Source organism: Panthera tigris, chromosome B4 (assembly GCF_018350195.1).
Source record: "Panthera tigris isolate Pti1 chromosome B4, P.tigris_Pti1_mat1.1, whole genome shotgun sequence".
Classification (NCBI taxonomy): Eukaryota; Metazoa; Chordata; class Mammalia; order Carnivora; family Felidae; genus Panthera; species Panthera tigris.
This window is the reverse complement of record NC_056666.1, coordinates 57,893,658-57,919,540: the sequence shown is the minus strand read 5'-3', so window position 1 is coordinate 57,919,540 and position 25,883 is coordinate 57,893,658. Positions and strand designations below refer to the sequence as shown.

General features: G+C 37.1%; 1 protein-coding gene across 4 annotated transcripts in view; it reads left to right on the top strand.

Moving 5' to 3' along the window:
• The first annotated feature begins 908 nt into the window (after positions 1-908).
• KRAS (KRAS proto-oncogene, GTPase) overlaps positions 909-25,883 on the top strand; it is a 40,833-nt gene continuing 15,858 nt past the window's right edge. For 2 of the 4 annotated variants that reach the window (XM_042991969.1, XM_042991970.1), the window contains exons 1-4: positions 909-1,073; positions 4,919-5,040; positions 22,766-22,944; positions 24,465-24,624. In XM_042991969.1, the coding sequence (XP_042847903.1) occupies positions 4,930-5,040; positions 22,766-22,944; positions 24,465-24,624 (450 nt within the window). In that variant the 5' untranslated portion in view covers positions 909-1,073; positions 4,919-4,929. The remainder of the gene's footprint in view (positions 1,074-4,918; positions 5,041-22,765; positions 22,945-24,464; positions 24,625-25,883) is intronic. The other 2 variants (XM_042991968.1, XM_042991967.1) reach the window with 2 other exon arrangements.

Here is a 25,883-nt window from a genome sequence, read left to right as displayed (position 1 = left end):
CTGAACTGCTAACTGACTAATCTCAGTCTTCTAATTAATGTTTGAGTGATTCTCCTCAGGTTAAACTATCAAGGGCACTTATACTTAAAGACTGTTTGTCTTCTGTTTGTGCCCTCCTGGGCAGTAGGTACATCTGAGGTCGCTGTTTAGAATGACCTGTGATGACTTCAAAACAGCCATAAAAACAGTAACATGAAACAACAGACCTCCTCCCTCTTGGGATTAATGACGAAAGCGTATGTCACGAATGTTTGGGCTTGGGGCTAGGTTCCCAGCCCCCAGAGTGTTGAGGCTGGTAATCACCAAGCCGTGGTTAGAAAGCCCCTGGGTGGGGAACTGTCTGCCTGATGTCTCCCTAAGTCACCGAAGTCGCCTCCCACATTTGGTGACTGCATGTTTATTTACTTGCAGTAAATGACAGTAAATGAACGTGCACGAGTGCAGCCGACCCCGAGGGGCGCTGGATTTTCCGAAGCTTGTCCGAGTAGACCCGAAGAGGGTACGGCAGGGCAGCCCACTGCGCGCCGGCCCGGGTCCGAGTCTGCGGTTGTGGGCTGGACTCCGCGGCGAGAGCCCGGAGGCCGGCCGCCGCGTGGGTCCGGCGGTGCCTCCTCCCCGCCCCGCCGAGGCGCCGCCCAGACCCCCCTGCTCGGCCGGCCCGGCTCCCCCACCCACCGCCGCCCGCCACCCCCTTCCCCCACCGACCCGGCCCCCTCCTTCTCCCCGGCGGCGCTCGCAGGCTCCCTCTCTTCCCTCTTCCCACACCGCCCTCAGCGGCTCCCTCCCCGCACGCCGGTCTGAAGAGGAATCGAGCGCCGCGCGCATCGATAGCTCTGCGCTCTGCCCTCTGCGGCCGCCCGGCCCCGAACTCATCGGTGAGCTCGGAGCTCGATTTCCCTAGGCGGCGGCCGCGGCGGCGGAGGCACAGCGGCGGCGGTGGCGGCGGCGGCGGTGGCGGCTGCCCGGCCAGTACTCCCGGCCCCCGCCATTTCGGACTGGGAGCGAGCGCAGCGCAGGCACTGAAGGCGGCGGCGGGGGCCAGAGGCTCGGCGGCTCCCAGGTGCGGGAGAGAGGTATGGAGCGGACCACCCCTCCTGGGCCCCTGCCCCGGTCCCGACCCTCCTCGCCGGCGCCGGGCGGGGCCGGCGGCGAGTGAATGAATTAGGGGTCCCCGGAGGGGCGGGGAGGGGGCGCGGGCGCTGAGCCCCAGCGGGCGGGCGGACGGGGTGGGGGTGGCTGCAGGGGGAGGCACGGGGACGCGGCGACGCGGGGAATGAGGAATGGGCGGTGCGGGGCTGAGGAGGGTGAGGCTAGAGGCGGCCGCCGCTTGTGCTGCTTCCTGGACGGGGAACCCCTTCCTTCCTCCTCCCCGAGAGCCTCGGCTGGAGGCGGCCGGGGAGAAACTCGCGGGCTGGGCGGGCTGCCCCTCGGGGCGGTCGGGTGCGGTGGAGGTTACTCCCGATGCGCTCCAATCTCCCCTCCCCCTCGTCGTCCTTCCCTCTCTCTGTCTGTCTCTTCTCTCCCTTCGCTCCCGCACCTCTTCCTCCCTTCCCAGCACTAGGCTGCCTCGTTACTGCCTTCTCTGCTGCATCTAGCATCCCTAGGACGAAGGTATAAACTTCTCCCTCGAGCGCAGACTGGACGGATAGTGGTCCTTAACAGTGTGTAGGGGGGTATATGAGTAATAGGGGAGGTCACGTTTTGGAAGAGCCTAGGAGAGTGCTTAGAGACCACTGTTTGTGGTTATTGTGTTTGGAAAAAATGCATCTGCAGCCGAGTTCCTGACTGCTCCCCTCCCCCATGTATGGGCTGTGACATTACTGTGGCCACAAAGGAGGAGGTGGAGGTAGAGATGGTGGTGGAAGAACAGGTGGCCAACACCCTACAACGTAAAACCTGTGACTTAAGTGAAAAGGAAAAGTTAATCCCAGAAGGTCTGTTTTGCTTTGTCAAGTTAAAACACACTCAGAAAACCCGCAGAGCTGAAGCAGGGCTTTTTTCCTTGCTAGTTGAGTGTAGACAGCAATAGCTACAATCACACTTAAAGTTTAATTTGCCTGTTCTTGTCCTTTCTCCTATTCTTGTAGATTACCCTCATCCTTACAAATTTGACCCCCCATCCCAAGAGTTATTACAGTACTCCTAAATAGCACTCACACATTTTTTTTTTTTTTTTTTTTGGACTGACTTGCCAGAGGAGTTAATTGTAGCAATCTTCCAGCCAACTGCCCGAAATACTCTTAGGCATGTGCATGCTGTAGCTGAAGTCCTAAACTGGCTCTCTTAAATCTTGACATTTATCAAAACAAGGGTTAAGAACAGGAAGGCATTTTCTAATTTTTATACAATATACATATTTTATTGGTAATGGGAAAAAAATCATTTAAAAAGAAATTACAAAGGGAAAAAACTCTATTCCTAATCATCATCTTAGAATCAACCATATGAGTGATGTCACTCTTAGGTGACTAAGGGCCAAAACGCTGACTCGGCCAGTCTGCAGTGGTAGACTATAGACATCAAATATGGTTGATATCAGTAATGTTTACTTCGTTACTTTTTAGCCATCCACAGGCATACTTGATTTTAAGAGACCATAGATGAGAGGATAATTCAGGTTTCTGACAAAATTGAATTTTTTTCCCCCTTAACAAAATGTTGGGTTCTGGTCCCACTTCCACCCCTTCATAGCTATTTTAGCTTTGGGTGAAGGGGCTCTGTTTTGCTGATGATCTTCAGTAAGACTCCTTGGGAACACAGTTCTCTCTAGTGGATTTAAATATTATTTGGTTTCTAAATCAATTCAGGGATTTTTTTTTTTTTTTCCAGAAACAACAGCTACACAAACATGTATACCAGAAGGTGTGTGTGTGTCTCAGAATTCACACAGCTAAGCTCTAATCCGGTGTCTGCCCACAGTATCTCCTAGACTAGCAAACTTTTTAGTTGCAAGGACACCATATACTCTCGAAAAGTATAGAAGGTCCCAATATAGGATATGTCTATGTGTACCATAGTACAAATGAGAATTTAAAAAATTGATTAATGCATTATAAATAGAAATAATAAGCCTATTGGTAACATAATAGCATTTTCGTGAAAACTATTTTTCAAAACAAACAGGAACATTAGAATAGTGGCATTGTTTCACGTTTTTGCTAATGTCTTTATATTGCTTAATAGAACACATCTGCATATCTGCTTATGTGCTCACTCTATTGTGATCCTATTTGGAAAACTACCTTTGTTAAAGAAAAAGAGTGGAAAGGGTAAATAACGTTGTAGTAGTAGTAATATTATTAGTATTAGTTTTGATCTCTTGGACCCCCAGAAAGTTTGAGGAATGCTGCTGGATTCCTGGACCGCAGTTTGAGAACTACTGTTCTAGCCTATCCAAATTGTTTTAGGGGGTAGGGTAGGCAGGGAGCTAGAGTATACATTTTGGTGTGATTCTCCTCATTGTTCCCCATTCCTTATGGCCTATATTTGGAATAAAAAGTGGGAGCAAACAGGATAAGATGCATGCTTGTAGAGGTTCCCAAGGTGGCCCTAGACAAGAACAAGGCTAGGCGGCACAGAGTAGGCCAGGGGCTGTACTATAACATTCTGTGCTATAACAGTTGTCTAGGCTAACTGTTCTTTGCGAGAGGGCTCAGGAATAGCTAAGGAGGCGGTTAGTATGTTACCATTTGGAAACCATATTATCTTTTTTGGGGGGTAGGGGAGTGCCTATTTGGATAATTCTTGGTCTTCAGTTAATAGGATACTGCATGTACGTATAGTGTTTATATTTGCACATTCATTAGTTTAGAACTACCTATCCTATCATTACTGCTTATTTGCTGCCATTCTTTCTGCAGTTCATTCCGTATTTTTAATAACATCATGTAGTTATTGGGGGAACGGAGGTAAAATTAAATAATTTTATTTCAAGAAGTTTGAAACAGCTGATTAAAAAATATTTTTGGTCTTGTGCTCTCAGCCTTCCAAGTTGCCAATATTTATTTCAACTGTTGGAAGACTATGTACAGTAGCAGGGAGTAAAAGTCACTGAGAAGTATTCACTTACAGCTTTTAAAATACCTCTCGTTAAAAGCAGTGCTTACCTTTAAATTTTGTATGATTATATTTTTCTGGTGTGGAGTGCTATTTTTCAGCACTAATGTATGATTATATATGTGACAGATGATGAAATCATCCATACTGAATGGTTCAAAGTTCTTGAAGTTCTTTTAGTTTTTACATCATTATTTTCCCCAGCGGATATCTTACAGATTGGAATGTTGCCAAATCTGCTTCAGTGTCTTGGTTTTTATTTCTCCACTACACAGTCCAGTTTTATTTGACAGTCTTCCCTTCACCCCACATCTGACTCTTGCTCACTCTCCAGGAGAGCTGCTGTGATGATGCTTTGAAAGGTTTTCCATAACTGTGGGCTCCAACTAAGGCCCTCAGCATATCCACTTGTAACTCTTAGGGGCCAGAGTCAACTAGGAACAGCGTAGAGGTAGCTGTCAAGGAGCTTTGTGTGGGTGTGTCCACAGGTATAGACATTTGTACTGAGTAAAGTCATGGCATGTTCCTTTGAGAGCCATTAACTGCTACAGAACAGCAGACTGGCTGTTTAGATAGAGCAACCTGAGTATAAGATAAAAGAACTTTGTACTCTGAATGCATTTTTCTCAGATGTTGATGGGGGAGTTTGTAAGCAAAGTGCAATTCATTACAGCACTCACTTATCTGTAGTCAACTGAAGTTTTCATCATTGAATTTTGTGAGGCATTTTGAAGTAATTTTGTATACAAAGGTGAATTTGTGTTAAAAGGTATTGATAGAGTGGGTTATATTAACCTCATGTTCTAATTTATATTAGCCACATGTTCTAATTTAGTCACATTTTCATTATTTTTATTATAAGGCCTGCTGAAAATGACTGAATATAAACTTGTGGTAGTTGGAGCTGGTGGCGTAGGCAAGAGTGCCTTGACGATACAGCTAATTCAGAATCACTTTGTGGATGAATATGATCCTACAATAGAGGTAAATTTTGTTTTAACATTATGCATATTGATTTGTGCAGGCCCACTCTTTGGGTACAAAGAAAGGGTTTCTCTGATCATTTTTTGTGACTACTCATTATGGGGCAATTATACTGAAAATGATTTTACGAAGTTTTCTAAAATGTCCTTGGGTTCCATGGCTTTATTGTGAAGTTATATATGTAACCAGAGATATGGAGAGCTTTTCTTCTCTCTAGAGAATATTAAGATACATAACGTACACTCTATGTTAGTATATGTGCTTTTTGATTATAAGTGTATTTCAGAGTTTTATGAGAGGGTAAAAATGTGAATTTACGTCTTACCTTATAGTCATTAAAAAAAAATGTGGCTGTTTTATGTTTTGTTTGTTTTGCTATTTTTATGTCATGTGTAGAAGTTACAGTTGAATTGTACTGGGAAAATGTAATCATTTGATGGTTGGCTTTTAACAAACACTTAATTAGTGGTTTTCTTTTCACATTGAAGTAGTGGAGAACCTACAGCTACATGATAAATTTTAAAATGCTCATTTTTTGTGTATTTATATCTGTATCTATATCAGGTCGTATAGAAGGGTACCACATCCAATCCTTACCTTTTTTTTTTTTTTTTTAATTTTTTAATGTTTATTTATTCTTGAGAGAGAGAGCATGAGTGGGGAAGGGGCAGAGAGAGAGGGAGACACAAAATCCACAGCAGGCTCCAGGCTCTGAGCTGTTGGCACAGAGCCTGGTGCAGGGCTTGAACCCACAAACTGCGAGATCATAACCTGAGCTGAAGTCAGATGCTCAATTGACTGAGCCACCCAGGCGCCCCATCCAATCCTTACCTTCTTTCACAGCTCTCTTTTAATTTACTCAAGGAAATGTTAGAATTGCTTTTATTACAAATTGATTAATGAATATTTTTAAAATTAATTTCATGAAAAACTGCCAAAATATAGGCCAAGAGCAAAATAATAGAATAAAGGCCTGCAAGAGACCTTGAGAGAGGTCATGGAGTATTCCTACTGCCTTCTGGCAGCACTATACTCAAATTATCTCAAGCAGATAAGGATTTATTTAATCCTAAAGACCTACAGGAGGGGATGGCACATAACTGTCCTTGTTCACTCACTTCCAGAATGTAATTATGAGCATATTTTATACATAATCTGAATATTCATGTTAACTGTAACATCAGTGGAGATGGAAATAAATGTATCACCTCGTCTTTGAAATAGACTTACGCTGTTAGATTATTTCTTAGACTTCTTTACCCCATGTTAGGCAGTCCTAATCCCTTAGCTTTCTATTCTGGATCTGCAGATCATACCAATTTTTTAATCAGCTCTGAAAAATTTCCCAGTACTTTCTCTGAGTCCCTGGCTGTGGAATCTAGAACAGGTTAAGATGTCCTGTTAAGGGACTGTGCTGTGTGATGTGTTCAAGAAACACTTACTGCACTGAGGTAGATTCTGAGGGCATTGGTGGCCTTGGCAAGATGTTTATGCACTTAGAACTTTGAGGATTGATTAGATAACTTCATGAGGAAAATGTCAAATATTTTTGGTACCGCAGAAGAGAAAAGGAGAAATAATGCTTATTTGCAAAGATTTGATTTAAACTGAGCCAGCTTTTATTTGGCACAAGTAAAGGGAAAGAGTCTAACTGAAGTGGACTACCTGTATAATAGTCTTCTATATTTTCTCTTGACAAGTTAGTTCAGTGCTGTATGATGGTTTGATTGTGTTTTCTCTTTTTCTTCGAGGAGATTAAATAGTTCACTCAATTCTAAAACCAAGCTTACTTGGCATACTCCATTTAAATCAGAGGTAAAAGGAAGTTTTAATAGAATTCAGGTTAAACACGGAAGTTTTCCTGGGATTTTGGAAGATGATTTTAGCAGAAGTGCCCTCCATCTTCTCTGAAAATCTGAGGAATTCCATTACACTCTGTTTCCTGTCGGAGGTCATGAATGCTGTACGAGATAATGTGGTAAAACATGTTAGGAAGCCTTTCTGTCAAAATTGTTAAAGTATGATATAAGTCTAAAATAAATAAAACCAAAAATTAATCCTTTATTTTGGATGAAAGTAGAAAAAGCTTATAAATTCAAACCCATAATTCTGATTATGATTTCTGCCAAACCAGAAGACTTAACTCTGGGAAGCATTGATTACCTGTGAACTTTGAAACTTTGACATTCCCTCCTGAGGTTAGCCATCTGGGGAAAGCTATCTGAGATTGTCTCTTGTCTCCCAAATTACAATTTAAATTCTTGGAGTAGTTCATATACAAGAAAGACAAGATAATTTAGTAGCTTATTTTAATAAATAGTAGTTAAGCAAAAATGCTGACTTGATAATTTTGTAAAAAGTTAAAAAGGAGATGTGGGGATATCACTACTGCAGTTAGGATTTGATTGGTGAATAATGTAGGTCAGAGAGAAAATGAGACAGGACATGGACTGCACATTTGGAATTCTCATTTGTTTTCCTGCACTAAAACAAATGGAAATAAATTTAAAAAAAAATTTTTTTTTAAAGAATACCATATTCTGGTGGTTTAGAACTTACAAATATTTATACTAGAAGAAGAAGAAGGTGGTCATTGATTCATTTTATAGATAAAAATGGTCTCTGAGACGTTGTAATTTGCCTGAGGATACTTAGCTAGTAAGTAATGGAATTTTAAGTTTTCTGAGACCAAGTTAAGTGAGATTTCCACTGTGGCCTTGTATATAACTTTAAAAATGAAAAATTAGTCTTTAAGCTAGGAAGATATTTAATATTGGAGGCTGATTCAGATTTATCAATATACCAAAATTTGAACTTAGCACACTATCCAATGGCATCTTAATGGCAGTGATATGACATAGAATTAGACAGTTGTGATGCAGAGAGTACATTTGTATTTGAGACTATGCACATGATAATTACTGTTCTGAAACATTTTACCTTTATCTTTTGTGAAGTTCACCAAAGAGTTCCAGAGATAATGAAGTCATTGTTAGTGATACAAGAATATTAAAAAGTCAAAGCAATTTCCAAGCACAATACCAGGCTAGAAATAACATAAGCTCTTATAGTTTAGAGATCACTTTTATCAAAACATATTCTCTAAAATGTGTTTTCCAAGGTAAAATTTGGTAGAAGGAGAAAAATCTTGTTTTAAAAAAAATATGAGTAGTTATAGACATTGAGATCAGAATGGTCATTTGATCTATCAGCAAATATATATTATGTGTCTACTGGATATAATATGCTAGTAAAAATAGATGTAGAGAGAAGTATTTTTTCCAGGCTGTAATTCATTGACATTTCCATTCTTCTGTTAATGTGACACTTGGAATTCAGTCTAAGTATTATGCCCTGCTTTGGATGAAGGTTTCCTACTCAGGAAGATGGATTCATGATTGGATTGATTTGTTCTATCTTTAGAGCTCTGAGCTGTGGAGTATTTATTCACCAAGAGTTATCAGTTTTTCTATTTTTCTATTTTTTAATATTTTTTCTATTTTTTATATTAATTACAGAATTTATTTTACTTGCTGAATAAGGCATTATAAAGAGAACATTTATAACATTAAACCAATATTGAAGAGTGGTGTGGGAAAAGTGTTGGATAATGTTGTTGACTGTTATTTTTCTGGTTTTATACATATGTATCAGGAGTTATCAACGAGGGGTGGGTGACTTGCTTCCCAGGGGACATTTGGCAATACCTAGAGATATTTTTGGTTGTCACAACTTGAGAAGGGGGACTGCTCCTGGCATCTGTGATCTAGAGGTGGAGGCAGGGATGCTGTTAAACTTCCTACAGTGCAGAGACAGCTCCCACAGCAAATTATCTGGCTCCAAGTGACAGAAGTGCTGAGGTTGAGACACTCCCATGTGTTAAAGATCTCTTTGTCAAATTCAAGTCTCTGAATAAGATTTACATTAGATATACTAACATAACACAGATTTAAACTTTACCTTTTCTAAACTAATAGTGTATTAGCTTATTCTAGTGTTCTGTTAAAACGTTTTTAAAATAAGGTAGACAGCAATTTTGTACATGCATTTTTCTTCAGAGCTTTGGCCAGCTTTCCCCCCTTTCAAGTGAGTGCCCTCTACTGGTCAATTTATTCACTTTCATTATAAATAACAATGAAATACCAACTTTATTTTTTATTTTTCCTGTTTAAACTGTGGGCAAAATCAATTTATAACCATGTAACTTTTATTTATTATTTTTTAAATAAATAAAATTTAATTTTTTAAAAGGTCACTTTTTCTTTATTGGGGGGAGAGAGAGTGAGAGAACGAGCATGAGTGGGAGAGAGGGTCAGAGAGAGAATCTTAAACAGGCTCCACATTCCATGTGGAGCTGGATGTGGGGCTTGATCCCATGACCCTGGGATCATGACCTGAGCTGAAATCAAGAGTTGGATGCTCAACCAACTGAGCCACCCAGGTGCCCCATAATTTTTTTTTAAGTCTTATTTTATATGATTAATTTTTTAAAGTTTAAAATATCACCTTTATTCTCTGCTAATATTAAGACTCTATGTGGACGAGTTAGGTTTCACTAATTAAATATGTAGGTGAATTATTTTTAAGAAAGGAAATGTGGCAGTGAAGGAGAAAATAGGGTGGTCGGTTATTAACACTGACGTTACTTTGAGGGAGTAAAAAGTGGCACTTTAACTCTGAATTTCTTCACGCACACAGGAGCTACACTACAGTTCAAAGCCTAGTGATGTGCTACATGGGTGTTAAGGGCATTTGTAAAGTGGCGAATTGTGAAAGTTCACATTTCGTAGATTTTTATAGTACTGTGGAATAGTTGTGAGCACCTGATTTTTAAAATAAAGTAACATAAAATTCAGGCTCTGTTTAGGTCAATTTAAGAATAAATATTTACTTAATAATAATAACTGCTTATTTAGATGTTAATGTCAAAAATTATCAGATATGTTTTATTCCAACTTTCTTTGGTCCAACAACTGGATTTTTATAAATACAAAGCTTTACAGATATACATTGAAAGTTGGTAATGGAAGTAAGTGAAAGGAAAAAAAATGTTTTTATGATTTGGCATCTCTTAAGATTCTGTTCTTAACAATGCACCTAATTCCTTAATTCCATGATTATTATTCAGTGCCCACTCTGTACCATGCAGGCTTCCTTGGGGCTGGAGATACATTGAGCAAAAGGGACCAGATCTCGCTGCCTTCATGAAGCTTACTGGTCTTAGATCTATTTTGAAGAGCAGTGCTTCTAGATAATGATCCTCATTCTGTTTAATTTGGAGCTTTAATTTAAGCTTTGTGCTTTAGGAGGGCATTAGATTTCTTGCATCTCTTTTAACTATATTGTCAAAGAGTGCATAGGTTTATGGAATAGTTGTATTGTAATCTTAATAGAATTAGTATAAATGGGTAGTAAAAATAAAATATTTGAGAGGATTAAGTAGGGACACAGTGCTTATGTTAGGTAATTTTTCAACTTCTTATTTTGAAATTTTTCAGACTGGGAAAGTAGTACAATGAATACCTGTTACCCTTAAACAGGCTACATTGATTTGGTTAAGGTGATGTCTATCAGTTTTCTCTCTGTAAAGGTATCTTCTTTTTCTTTAATATGTACCCTGTGGGGAGATGCTTTGAGACTATAAGTATCCTATTCTCTCAACATACTTGCACTCAGTGGGATATAGCATCCACTGATAATTCTTGCCAGAATAAATTACTACCATAGTGGTTGCAAAATAGTAGATCATCTTATAACCCTGTTATTACTTCTACATTTATTAGTTGACAATCTACCATAAATAAGGGCTCTCTTCTCTTCTGTCTCCTTATTTGTTTTTTTTCTTATTTGTAGTAGTGTGGATGCCTGGATTCTTTTTTTATTCAATGTGTTAAAGTCTACTACTGTAGTTATTGGTTTTGATCTCAAATTTGTTTTTGATAAGGCCAGTGGAATCCCTTTCAAGTTGGCCTCTGTATCCATTGACATGTCTCTTATCAGATTCTGAGCTCTTCATTTTCTGGCACAGTGTGCTAGGTTCACCTTGTACTTTCCTGTCTTCAGTGTGGATTCAGCCATTTATCCAAAGCGTCCTAATTCCTTTTAGTGGGGAGTGGTACTTAGAAATTAAGACCTAGATGTTGGAGTGGCGTCTGGCTGACTCAGTTGGTAGAGCATGCAACTCTTGATCTTGGGGTCAGAGTTTGAGCCCAACGTTGAGAATAGAGATTACTTTAAAAAAAAAAAAAAGACCTAGATGTTAGGTATATTTATTGCTGCTGGGGTGTCACTGCTTCTAGACCCTTCTGAGGAATATATTTATTTAAAAATCATGAGTTCATTCTTCCTCACCTTCCTCCGTTAATTTTATTTCTCCCATGGTGAGAGGTTCTGGTTCTACCTTGTATAAATTTTACTGTTTTCTATATCTGACAGCTGTTGAAATAAAATAATACCAATCTTAAATCCTGGTTCTTGCAGTATTATTATTTTGGGGGCAGGGATAGAGAGAGGGGGCAGAGGATCTGAAGCAAGCTCTGCGCTGACAGGCTGACAGCAGTGAGACTGATGTGGGGCTCAAACTCAACGAACCGTGAGATCATGACCTGAGCCAAAGTCGGGCGCTCAACCAACTGAGCCACCCAGGTGCCCCTCTTGCAGTATTATTTTAAGTAAAACAGGTTGAGTGAGTTAACATTAGGTTAGCTTTTATATTTGTGGTATTGGGATTAAATATTTTTCTCCATTGAGAAAAGTAGGATCCTTTTTGTTTTCAAACTATCTTAAACCATTTAGGAAAACATTTAGGAAAAGATGGAGCAGTTTGGGTACATGAAAATTAAGACATCATTAACAAAAATACACGGAAACCTGAGAAAAGTATTTGCATCATATATCAATCAGGAAGCTCTCATATATAAATTAGAAAAAAGCAAACACCCAAACGGAATAAAAAGAGGCTAAGGATATAAATAGCCAACCTATCCATCAAAAATAAATAAAGTAAAATGAATGACATAGATACCTCATTAATATAGAAATACAAGTTCAAACAATAAATAACATTTTTTACTTTGATATTGGCTAAGATTATAATGTTAGGGGTGCTGGGAAGAGTGCGTAGGCAAGTGTATGTACTCCTTATGAGGTAGTGGAGTGTACCTTGTTACAAACTTCCTGGAGGTCAGTTTGGCAGTATGTATTAAAATGTAAACTGCATGTTCTTTGACTAAGTAGTTTCTCCTCTAGGAATTTATCCCAAGGATTCGATTGGATAAATGTTTAAGATGTATAATACATGGTAATGTTTATTGCAGTGTTGTTTATGATTTTTAAAAGTGGAAATAATCTACATGGTTACCAGTAGGGAATGGGTAAAATAAATTATGGTATATCTATACAAATTGTATTATACAGTTGTCAAAAAGATTAGGTAGATCTGTATGTACTGTCATTGAAAATTACCCATTGTGTAAATGAAAGCTGCATCATAGTATATTGTATAGAGTGTGATTCCATACAGTATGTAAAACCAATGTGGATATGTATAGAAAATGTGGTAGGAGTTAAGCCAGACTCATTCTCTGTAATATTTGTTTTTTTAAAATGAGCATATACTAGAGAGGGGAAAAAAAAATATTCATTTTTGAGGGAGAAAAGACACTAACATGGTGGATACCTTTAAATTACTTCATAATTTACTTTCTTTTTTTAAAAGATTCGACACATTGGATAATGCAGATGTATCTTGGATAATGAAATTGGTACTAGGCCAATTAAAGAATAGCTGAGAGATATATAATACAGAACATGAAAATTATATTGGCATTTGTAATTGTTAAGATTGGATCTGTGATTGGTCCTGCTTCACATTCTGTCCTTGGCATCAAGTGATAATTTATGGCAAGATGCCACATGACTTCAATAGATTACAGGTGTATGCTTATTGTATCTTTATTTTCAGAATCTGTTACGCAAATTTTCCTTGAGTTTATTCAGATTTTTGAACCAGCTTTATCTCTTGGAAGTAGTGCACCTTTTATTCTCTCTAGTCTTAAGCTAAGATTCAACATTCTCATCATTTTAAGTATTCCTCACTTGGTAGAAAAACGTTTGTTTTCTTTATTTTTACTTGTAATCAATCAATGTCTTAATCAAAAATTCTGTCATGAGAACCCTAATCAAAACAGAGATCCTTTGTCATCTTCAGAGTTTTAGCTTTCCTTCCCTGGAGCTTGCCCCAGCTCGATTATATGTATTTTGAAATACGGTGACCAGTTTTGCAAAAAAGTAGTCCAAGTGTAGATGTTCAGTGATCTTATAAAAACAGGATACTGCTGTTGCCATATAGTTCCTAGTAGCCAGTGGCCTGCCCCCTGACCTTTTTGGCCTATAATAGCATGTGTAATGTAATCTATAAAAGCATATAGTTACCCTTTTTATAGCACATTTCATTTTATAAAGGAGTTTCATAGTTTTTAATCCTAACCTGTATACAAAGTCCTGTATGTTATTATTTACCTACTTTTACTGCTGAAGGACAATGGCTTAGAGTATGTGAGTATGTGAGACATTAGGTAGTTTGTCGACACTCACACCAGAACTTAGTGAAGTTCCGCGGCTGCCCATAGCCTAGCCTATTTCTGGCCTAGATTTCTGTCCTGAGCATCAGATCTCTATATCAAGCTGCCTCCGGGTCAAACCCATAAGCGTAGGGAATTTGACATGCCCCAGATTGAAATCGTCTTTTCCTCTAGTCTTCCCCTTCGGTTCCTATGCCCAGTCAGTAAACTGCCATTAAAAAAATTGAGATATTATTCATAAGCCTAAAATTCATCCTTTTAAAATATACAGTTCAGTGGTTTTTAGTATATTCACGAAGTTATATGACCATAACATTTTTGTCACCCCAAAAAGAAGCCCAATACCCATTAGCCGTCACTCCTTAGTCCCTTCTCCTGCTAGCTGCTGGCCACAACTAATTTACTTTCTCTGTGGATTTTCCTATTCTGAATATTTCATAAAATCGGAATCATACAATATGTGGCCTTTGTGTTTGGGCTTCTTTCATGTAGTGTAATGTTTTCAAGGTCCATCCATGTTATCACATGGTTCAATACTTTATTCCTTTTTATGGCTGAATAATATTCTGTTGTGTGGGTATTACCATACTTTGTTAATCAATTAGTTCATGGGCATTTAGATTGTTTCCTCTTTTTGGCTATTTTGAATAATGTTGCTGTAAACATTGGTGTACACTTTTGTGTGTGAATATATATTTTCAGTTCTCTTGGGTATATACCTAGAAGTAGAATTGCTGAGTCATGTGGTATCTTTATGTTTAACTGTTTGAACAGCTGTCAGACTCTTCCACAGTGGTTGCAATATTTACATTCCCACCAGCAATGTATGAGGGTAGTTCTGCCAATTTTACCCATTAAATAGTTCTCAAAACTATTTAGTCTTCTCCATCTATACTGTTGTTTCTGTCTTCAGGTTCTGTCATTTCTTGTAATAGTTTCTTAACACTCCTAGCTTCCAACCTGGTTCCTTTCTATAATTTTTCATAATCTAATAGTGAACCTGCTAAATCTGATACTCCTTTCTACTTAAAAACCTTCCAGTAATTTAGTATAGGATAGAGTTCAAAATTCCTTGATGTGGCAGACAAGACCCTCCATAAGCTGACCTCTTGATTGTGGAGTTTCACTTCTACTTACCAGTAATTCCTCTAAGTTAAAGTTGTATTGAACATCTTGGTTCCATGTACTCAACATAGTGTTTGATGTTTCTATGCATTCTCTTTGCTCCTTGCTGCCTGGAGCCGCTGGTCTTTCTTAATTCATACAAGCAGAGTTGATCTCTTCTTCCTGTGTGCCACCATTGTGCTTTGTCCAGCACATGGCATTGCATTTATTTCACTGAGTTTTAATTATCTGTATATCATATCTCTTCTAGCAGTCCTAGCTCTTTGAGGTCCAAAACTTTAGAATTCCTGGCATAATATATGATACTTACTAGATATTTTTGTAAGTGTCCCTATGATGCAAGAGAGACTCAAGTGGGTAGGTGGGAATGAGCTCATAAGCCTGTGTTTATATCTCTCAAATTCCATGTTTCTTCCCTACTATAATTCCAACATACTAGGCAGTTATACAGGATTTTAGCTGTCTTTGAGAACTAGCTTTCTATAACAATCTTTGATGGCTTATAACCAGTAACGTGGACCACATTATTCTATGATGGATGCAAATAATCTTTTGGAAGAGTAGCAAAATACTTGAGCATTAAAGGAGTAAAAGTGAGTTTCTCATTTTTTCCTATAGATGTTATTTAGTAGTATGTGAAAAGTATTTATGGTACTTAACGCATTAAGAAAACCTTATTAAACATTTGAAGGGGCGCCTGGGTGGCTCAGTCGGTTAAGCTTCCGACTTCAGCTCAGGTCGTGATCTCGTGGTCTGTGGGTTCGAGCCCCGCGTCGGGCTCTGTGCTGACAGCTCAGAGCCTGGAGCCTGTTTCAGATTCTGTGTCTCCCTCTCTCTGACCCTCCCCCGTTCATGCTCTGTCTCTCTCTGTCTCATAAATAAAGGTTAAAAAAAAAAATTCAAAAGTAAATCCCCAAATAATACTTTAGCTCACATTTTCAGCAGTCCTGTTCATGTTTACAAGAGCATCTGATGGAATCAGCAGCATGAAGAAGGAGATTAAATGGGTTAATGATTATAATATGCTTATCACAGTATCTGAATACTGTTTTGTTGTTGTTTACTCTGGTGTCTTCCCATGTCAGGGGTTCACTGCCTGAGTTGGAAAACTAAATTGAGTGTGTTAAAAGGTGAACATACTGAGTAACTTGGTTACTATTAATTATAATAGAAAATTGACAGAGTGATGTCTTGGTCCATGAGTTTATTTCATCTTGAATGATTTAGTCTTAATTGTCAAATTCCTCTAATGGTTCTACAGATAAATTTCTATGCATAAAACAGCATTTAAAGGTGTTTTAACAAACTTGAAAACACTTTTAAAAAATTATGTAAGTCAGTGCAAAAAAAAAGATGAAAATTCCAAGTAGGCAAAGGACACATGTGATGGGAGTAAATATGGAAATATGAAAAAAATCCTATATAACATTATTAGTCCTCAAAGAAATGGATATTAAAACAGTAAGAATTTTTAGCTTAATAAACGGACAGAAATTTAAAGAAAAATAAAAGTATAAAATCTATTGTTAGTGAGTGATGATGAAGCTGGTACACTCTTAATGTTGTATGGAAAATTTGATACTGAACACAATGTATGCACCAACCAGCTTTTTCATATCTTAACATTCTGCCACATTTGGTGTAGATCCTTTTTCTTTTTCAAGATACAAAACTGAATACAGTTAAAGGCCCCTGTGATCTCTGTAGTCTTACTCTCTTCCCTCCCATAAATGTTTTTAAATCTTTCTTATATATTGTTTTGTTTATATTTTTACATTAAAGCTTTCATATTACATGAAAGTTGCTTGAATACATTTATTAAGAGTCTTGATATAATTTTAAAATTTACAACTTCATTGTTCTAATATAATTTACAGTATCTTAAACTTGTGCTTATTTGTAGAAGACTGTGTTATAGTGTGTGCATTTATTTACATTGAATGGATTCATTCATTTATTTAACAGACAGTACTGATTACCCACTGTATTCAAGACTTTACACATGAGGTGTATAGTGGTGAGCAGAGCAGATGTGTGCCCCAACCATTATGGATGGTATATAGATAGTAATTAAACAATTATACCAAAAAAAACCACAAAAAAAAAAACAAAAAAACATAGTTACAAATTATAATACATGCTGTGAAGGAAATACAGAGGTGCTGAAGAAGTGGTAAGCCCTTTGGATTTTATTTTTAAAAAGGAAGGGATACTGTTAGAAGACTTTAAGCAAGCAAGTGACATGATTTAGCTGACATTTAAAAACGATCACTAGCTGCTCTGTGGAGAACATATCTTAAGAGTAACAATAGGGATCCCTGCTAGGAAGCAGTTGTAAGAAATTGCATGAGACCAAATAGTTGCAATGGACTGAGGGGATGGTAGTGGTGGTGGTCGATGCTTGGATTTGAAGTATATTTTGAAAACAGATAAATGGCATAAGGTTGTGAGTCAGTATTAAATGCCTATGTAATCTTTCTTTGTAAGACATCTTAGGATGCCATTTTAGGTATATGTCTATTTTCACTGTCATTAAAAAAAAATAAATAAACCCTTTCTCCTTAGCACATTTACCAGAAGGGGTATTATTTTGTCAAAGGCTTTGAACATTTATATAGCTCTTGGTAAATATCGTAATTGCTTTCCAAAAGGATTGTGCCTGTTTATTGTTATCGTCAGATAACTACGATTAACTACTATCTACGATTAACTTTTTCCGGCATGGTAGATTTCATTTAGTATTTCAGTATTTCAGTAAATTAAAAAATAGCACTTTGGCCAGGAGTGAAGGGAAATATATGGAATAACTTTCGTTCATTTTATTATGTTGAATTAATTTAAGTGGCTTTATCCTCATTTGCAAAGGATGTTAGTAATGTATGTACCTGATACGAAAGTTTATTCTCTTTGAAAGGCTGGAAATAATACTCATGAAAAATGTAAAGTCTTCTGGCACCTGGCTGGCTCAGTTGGTAGAGCATGGGACCCTTGATCTCAGCAGGGCCATGAGTTTGAGCCCCACACTGGACATAGAGCTTACTTTAAAAACAAAAAAGTAGGGATGCCAGGGTGGCTCAGTTGGTTAAGCATCTGGCTCTTGGTTTTGGCTTAGGTCATGATCTCGTAGTTCTTGGGATCGAGCCCCTCATCAGGCTCTGTGCTGATAGCGCAGAGCCTGCTTGGGATTCTCTCTTTCCCTCTTTGTCTGCCCTCGCCCTGCTCCTGCATGTTCTTTCTCTCTCTCAAAATAAATAAATAAAACTTAAAAAAAAAGTAAAAATTTTGAAAAAAGTAAAGTCTTGATCTTTTTCTTGCTTCATTTTTAACTGGTTTCATTATAGAACCTATGTTTTTAAATTGGTTAGGTTTTGATAACTTGTACTTTTTCAAAGTGGTGATTTTTTTTTATAGATGAAAAGAACAAATAATATTAGTTGAGAACACTTCAGATTTGTGAAGTTATTTTATTAGCTTAGAGCAGGGGTTGGTAAACTTTTCTCTGAAGGGTCACATTGGTCTTTGTCGCATAATCTTTGCTTTTTTTTTTTTTTTAATAACCATTTAAAAGCATAAAAACTATTCTTAGCTGGTGGGCCATGAAAAAACAGGCAGAATTTGGCCTGTGGGCCAGTAGTTTGCTGAACCCTTAGACTCTAATCTTGGGAAAGAGTCTACATTAATGTAAATTTTTTCTACCTCCATATATTTCTTTTCTTATGGCTAACCTGAAGTTAGAACAAAATCTTTAGTATTTATATATTATTTTTGCTTGCTTTCTGCTTTGTCTGCATACTTCATCATTTAACACTTTGTTCTTAAGCTTCTTCCAAGTTGCACTGCCTTTTTATATATAGCTCAGTGACTGATTACACTTCTAAGGATGACTGTAGTTAAAATTAGCTTTGGAAATACTGAATTTCTAACCTAAATCTATTATTTCTACTCAGGATATTCTACTCCATTGCACATAAGTAGGTTGTAGATTACTTTTTTCAATAACTAAATGTGACTCCTAACTTTGCTGGCAATTTTGTTAGGGTTTAGAAGGGAAAAGATAATGGGAATGAAATACATCAGTGAATAGGGACTGCTTTTCCAGTTTCTTGGTCCCTTTGATGGAGTATTCATCAAAAATGCAAAATGTTTAAAAAATGTATAGATGGGAATCACTGAGGTACATCTTGGAGGAATTCTATGTGGACAGATGGTGAGTAATCCCCCAGCCACACCTTAGGTATAGACTTTGGTGGCTCCAGAAAACTATGGTCCTTAACTTTATTATTGATAGAAATTTTTAGATGTGAAGACTAAGGAAACTTTCAACTCTAAGGTTAACCTAAGTTAGAATTGGTAAGTGAAGAATGTGAGGTGATAGCAATAGGTAAGGAAAGTCTTTCATCTGTAGCTACACCTGGGTAATGAACGGATTGACTAAGACACTGTACTTTACTCTCAATTCCTGCTCTTTTATCACACTTCAAAAATACTGGTTTTCAATTTATAATATACAGGAGTTCTTTCAAGTACTTAGTTAAGGGAATAGGCTTAAAAAATCCAACCAGATGTTCAAATCTTTAGTAAGAAGCTTCTTTTTTAGAAAATCAATACCCATCCTGGGCACCTGGGTGGCTTAGTCAGTTAAGTGTCCATCAGCTCAGGTCATGATCTCACAGTTTGTGGGTTCAAGCCCCACGACAGGCTTTGTCCTGACAGCTCAGAGCCTGGAGCCTGCTTTGGATTCTTTGTCTCCCCCTCTCTCTGTTCCTCTCCTGCTCATGCTCTCTGTCTCTCAAAAATAAACATTTAAAAAAAAAGTGGGGGGGCGCCTGGGTGACTCAGTCGGTTGAATGTCTGACTTTGGCTCAGGTCATGATCTCACGGTCCGTCGGTTCGAGCCCCGCGTCGGGCTCTGTGCTGACAGCTTGGAGCCTGGAGCCTGCTTCGGATTCTGTGTCTCCCTCTCTCTCTGACCCTCCCCCACTCATGCTCTGTCTCTCTCTCTCTCTCTCTCCTTGTCAAAAATTAAAAAAAAAAACATTAAAAAAAAATTGATACCCCTCCTTTTTTTCCTCTCTGAAGAGATAATTCATTTTATTATAGACAATTTGGAAAATACAGTTACTTTAAAAGATAACCATGACATCATAGTCTAATATGGTAGTCTTTCACACTTTTAAAATTGAAAGTCATAGGGAAAAAAAAAATTAAAAAACAAAAAAGGTTGGGGGTGCCTGGGTGGCTCAGTCGGTTGGGCGTCCAACTTCAGCTCAGGTCATGATCTCACGGTTTGTGAGTTTGAGCCCTGCGTCAGGCTCTGCTGGCAGCTCAGAGCCTAGAGCCTGTTTTGGATTCTGTGTTTCCCTCTCTCTCTGCCCTTCCCCCACTCACTGTCTGTCTCTCTCAAAAATAAATAAACATTAAAAAAAATTTTAAATTAAAAGTCATAGGGGTGCCTCATCTGGTTAAGCATCTGACTCTTGGTTTTTCAGCTCAGGTCATGATCTCACGGTTCATGAGCCCCACTAACAGCATGGAGCCTGCTTGGGATTCTCTCTCACCCTCTTTTCTCTCTGCCCTCCCCCACTCATGCTGTCTCTTTCTCTCTCTCTCAAAATAAACAAATAAACTTAAAAGATTTCAATGCATTAAGAAAAAATTAAAAGTCATAGAAAGGAATATGTTTAATGTAGCATCTAGTTCCAAAAAAAAAGACAGGTATTTCTTTATCAAAAACATAGCCTTTTAACATTTTGGTGTATATATCACCAGTTTTAAAATAATACATACAGATACATTTATATAGATATATTCATATATTTGGGATCATGCTACACATGTATATCTTTGTGTTCTATAAAGAATTTTCAAATATTTTACCAAAAACATGATTTTTAATGACCATTCTTTTTCTTTAATGATAGAATGGTCTATGTAGTAATTCATGAACTAAGGGCACTTTAATACTATAGTCCACATGTGGAACAATAAGAAACAATAAGTCCTTGGTTTACACTTTATACCCATTTTCAGCCCTCCCTCTTATTCCATGACTTCACCTTGCACCGTCCCTTTCCCTTTTTTTTTTTTAGTCCTATTTTGGCAGAGAGTACATGAAGTCTTAAGTATTAATCAAAAGTCAGAGGAAAATAAAATTTTCATTTTAATATTCTATAATGTTATCTACTCCCTTTCCTTTATTCAGTCTTAGAGTTCCAAAATCTCTTTAAGATATTCATCTTTCTCCCTCCCTTTCTTGATGCCCCTTTTAATAGAGGCCCCACAGAATTTGCAGATAAAGCAGTCATGCTCTCTAGAGTTATCATAGTATCTATCTGGCTGTTAGATGTTTCCAGGATTTCAGAAATGGATAAGTGCATCAAAATCCTCAGTACTGACCTTGCTCTTATGTATTCTTTTGACTGCTAAGTAAATAAATGCGTGACAATTATTTGTAAATTGATTTTTTTGCCATTCTACATCATCCTGAATAACAGAGTTGGTAGAGCTCTCCCATTTCTATAATAATTATTTTCTCTAATAGAGCATTGTGGGGGGGCACCTGGGTGGCTCAGTCAGTTAAGCATCCGACTTCAGCTCAGGTCATGCTCTCGCGGTTTGTGAGTTCGAGCCCCGCGTCGGGCTCTGTGCTGACAGCGGGCTCTGTGCTGACAGCGGGCTCTGTGCTGACAGCTCAGAGCCTGGAGCTTGCTTCGAATTCTGTGTCTCCCTCTCTCGCTGCCCCTCCCCCGTTCACACTCTGTCCTGTTTCTCTCTCTCTCTCTCTCTCTCCCTCTCAAAAATAAACATTAAAAAAAATAATAGAATATTCGGGTCATTTTGTTAATAATATGAATACTTGCATTGTTGAATCTCTGTATAACACTTTTTTATAAATCTTTTTTTTAAATTGTGGTATGGTGTATGTATCTTATATATAATATATATTTTATATATCATTGCAGCCATTCTTGAATGTACAATTCAGTGTCATTAAGTAAATTCACAATGTTGAGCAGCCATTAGCTCTATTTCCAGAAGTTTTTCATCATCCCAAACTGAGACTCTGTGCCCATTAAACAATAAAATCCCCTCTCTCCGTGTCTGGTATAACCTCTATTCTACTCTTTGTCTCTGTGACTTTACCTATTTTAGTTATCTCATGTAAGTGGAATCATAGATATTTGCCTTTTTGTGTGGCTTATTTCACTTAACACAATGTTTTGCAAGTTTCTTTTATATTGTAACATATATCAGAATTTCATTTCTTTCTTTTTATGGCTGAATAAAATTCCACTGTGTATATATTCTACGTTTTGGCTATTGTAAATAATGCTGTGATGAACATTGGCATACAAGTATCTGTTTGATTTCCTGCTTTAATTCTTTTGGTTATATATGTAGAAGCAGAATTGGTGGATCATATGGTAATTCTGTTAAACTTGTTGAGGAACTGCCAAACTATTTTCCACAGTGGCTTCACCATTTTCCATTCCTACCAGCAATGTATAAAGTTTCCAGTTTCTCCACATCCTTGCTAACACTTGTTTTCCTTTTTTTTTTTTTTTTAAATAATAACCATCCTGGGTGGTATCTAACTCTTGATTTTGGCTCAGGTCATGGTCTCACGGTTTGGTTCATGGGATCAAACCCCACATCAGGCTGTTCACTGACAGTGTGGAGCCTGCTTAGGATTCTCTTTCTCCCTCTCTCTTTGCCCCTCCCCTGCTCATGCTCTCTCATTCTCTGAAAATAAGTAAAGTTAAAAAAAATAATAGCCATCCTAATGGGTGTGAAATGGTAGCTCCTTGTGGTTTTGATTTGCATTTCTATAATGATGTGTTGAGCATCTTTTCATGTGTGTAATGGCCATTGATGTTTATTCTTCTGAGGAATGCCTATTCAGGGCCCTTTGCCCAGTTTTGAATTGGGTTGTCTTTTTGTTGTTGAGTTGTGCATAACACCTTTTTAAAAGTAAAAGGTGCACCATAATAATCCAGACTGTGTTTCTCCCTTCTCAGGATTCCTACAGGAAACAAGTAGTAATTGATGGAGAAACCTGTCTCTTGGATATTCTCGACACAGCAGGTCAAGAGGAGTACAGTGCAATGAGGGACCAGTACATGAGGACTGGGGAGGGCTTTCTTTGTGTATTTGCCATAAATAATACTAAATCATTTGAAGATATTCACCACTATAGGTGGGTTTAAATTGATAATAAAATGACATTGAGGAGTAATTATTTATATCCTTCATTTCCTGAGTCTTTGCTGACTACCATCCGCAAATTATCTAATTTGAATTTTAAAATAATAATGAGGTAGGCATTATATCCCTGTTTTACAAATGAAGTTCTTGAGGATTAGAGCAGTTGAATAACTTGTTCCAGATTGCGTAGATGGCAGTGCTGGAATTGAAACTTAGGCTTGTTTGACTTCAAAACCTGTGCTCTTAATCACTGTACACTAGGGTCACAGGGCCTTAAGGTAGAGCCATGATAAAAATGAAAACCATCAACAAAAATACGAAAAGGTAATTGAGGTGGTACCACTCAAATAGCCTTAAAAATAATTGAGTATATTTGGTGTAGAATTTCTTGGAATTGGATAAACATTGGCTTTAGATAGTTAAGAAAAACAAACTGAAGCAGTGAAAGATTAAAATACTAGAAAAATTACACTTCATAAAGAATCTGACAAATCTGCATTAAATTGACTTCTTTAAAAGAATCATTGCATTAAATATAGTTTATATTCTATTGCTTTGAGGATGTCCAGTTTTCAAAAAAGTGCATATTAAACATCCCATTCATTAGCTATGTTTTATAACAGTGAGTTAGCCCAGTTAAGAGGTTTAACATTTTACCTAATACATTTCTTACAGCATGTTTTCCTTGTAGTCTGGTAATAGAGAAAAAGAAATTTGAGTGAGTGACAATGTTTTTGTAGAATAGTAAATAGGTGTCAATATGTTTGTTAAGCTATAAAGTTTACTTAGCTAATGAGGAGAGGAACTGGGAATCTGAACCAGTTCTAACTCTGTTGTCTTGCTTCTTCCTCCATGCTGTATCTTTGAAATTAACCCAAAATTGTGAAGGAATATAATTTTACCCCAAATTTAAAGTTTATGCACATCTTCTTGGAAAAAAAAAAACAAAAAAACCAAAAAAACAAAAAACCTTAGAAGGACGTTTAACAGAATAAACAGTATAGTAACATCAATGTTGTCCACGTAGAAATCAGAACCTTTCCACCTTGGTGGTCTCTTTTTTGAGAAAGGTATGTGACGATTAGGTCAGTATCGTAAATTATGTTTTTGTATAAACATTTTAAATTCTGTACATATACATTTAATAACATATACAGGATATGTTTCTAAGGTTATAATTTTAAAAATTAGGTATAGCACTTCTTTGGCTTAAAATTTTTCAATATTTTCTGTTTTATCATTGTGACCTACCTGCGTTTGAACCTATTAGATTGTAGTTTTCCTATATTTCTGGATATTTTATCTTTTAAGAGACACAGAAATTCTCTGTTTAAAATGGAGAAAAAAAAATAACTAGATGAAGAAGCAAGGAAAATTTGGTGTGGTGGAAACTAGGAATTACGTTAAATGTCTTCTTTCAGCCATATTTTTATAAGAAAATTATGGACAATTTTTGAAAGATTTTTTTTTTGTTACTAATGTCTCCACTGTAACTTTTTTTTTCCTCCCCAGAGAACAAATAAAAAGAGTTAAAGACTCTGAAGATGTACCTATGGTCCTAGTAGGAAATAAATGTGATTTGCCTTCTAGAACAGTAGATACGAAACAGGCTCAGGACTTAGCAAGAAGTTATGGAATTCCTTTTATTGAAACATCAGCAAAGACAAGACAGGTAAGTGAAATTGTAATCAATATGTAATATAGTAATCAATATAGTACTCAATATCTATTCTCTGCAAACTATATCAGATAACTTTAATCATTAATCATAATTTGCTAACGTATATTCTAGTAACATCATTTTGAGGGCAGGAGGGCAAGAGCATTGATAAATATACATGCCTGATAGCATAACTGTTATATTATTTAATATAATTTAGTTTTTTTCTTTCCGTTATGCTAAAATAGGAAAAAAAAAAAACAATGTTTACTTGGTAAATGTTCTTTTAAGGGTATGAAAGGGCAGCATTTCTTAATCCAGTGTCCATGGTATTACTTTTGGCTTTGGTTTCTTTCCACATTGAACATTTCTCTTAAACTCAGCACATCTTACATTCAGTATTCAAGAAATGTGGGAATTTTTTTTAACTGTTATATTTATAAAGTCAAAGAACAGGGGAACAAATACTGAGTTTCCTATTTTAGAAGTGTTTTGAAGAGTATTAGGTCATGTGTTTCTAGATTAAATTTTGTTGTCTTTGAAGAATTTTACTTCTGTAGACTTTTTTTAAGGATATATTTATTTTTGGAGAAAGTTTTTATTAAAGCAAGAGGATATTTAGAAAGTAAATGGAAATTCTCAGTTATTCATTTGCTCTGTTGCTCTGAGAAAAATTAATGCCAGATTGCCCCTGAATTTTTTCAAAAATTATCTTCATTTTTAAAAGTAACTTTTTCTCTAAGTGAAATAAAATAATTTCAGGTACATTATGTAACCTATTTGTGTGAAATGAGAGTTTAACATACAGAAAAAAAATTCTAGAAAGGAATACATAAGGATATGATGGAATACAATTTTCATATACTAATAAATTGATCAATTTATGTTCCATACAAGATGAACGTTTATTTTGGGTTTTGCTGGTTACATGTATCTGTGAACCCAGAAAAACAGTTTTGTGGAATTTACCTTCTGTAATGCTAGGAGTTAAGAAAATTGATGAACAACTCATTACATATAAAACAGGTTAAACTTACAAAAACAGGTATTGGAAAACTTTCACTCAATTTTGTAAAGGTGTAAATATTTTCAAGTAAACCATTATTCAGCTAGTGTGTATGTCTGTTTTCCTAGTGGAAAAGCTTATGTACTGTACTACAAATTTATACACACTGAAAAAACAATTCTATTTTAAGTTTTTTGGGAGGATTAAAAGCTGAATTTCTATGGTTTGATTATAGTATAAATATCTCATTCTAAAACCTGACTTA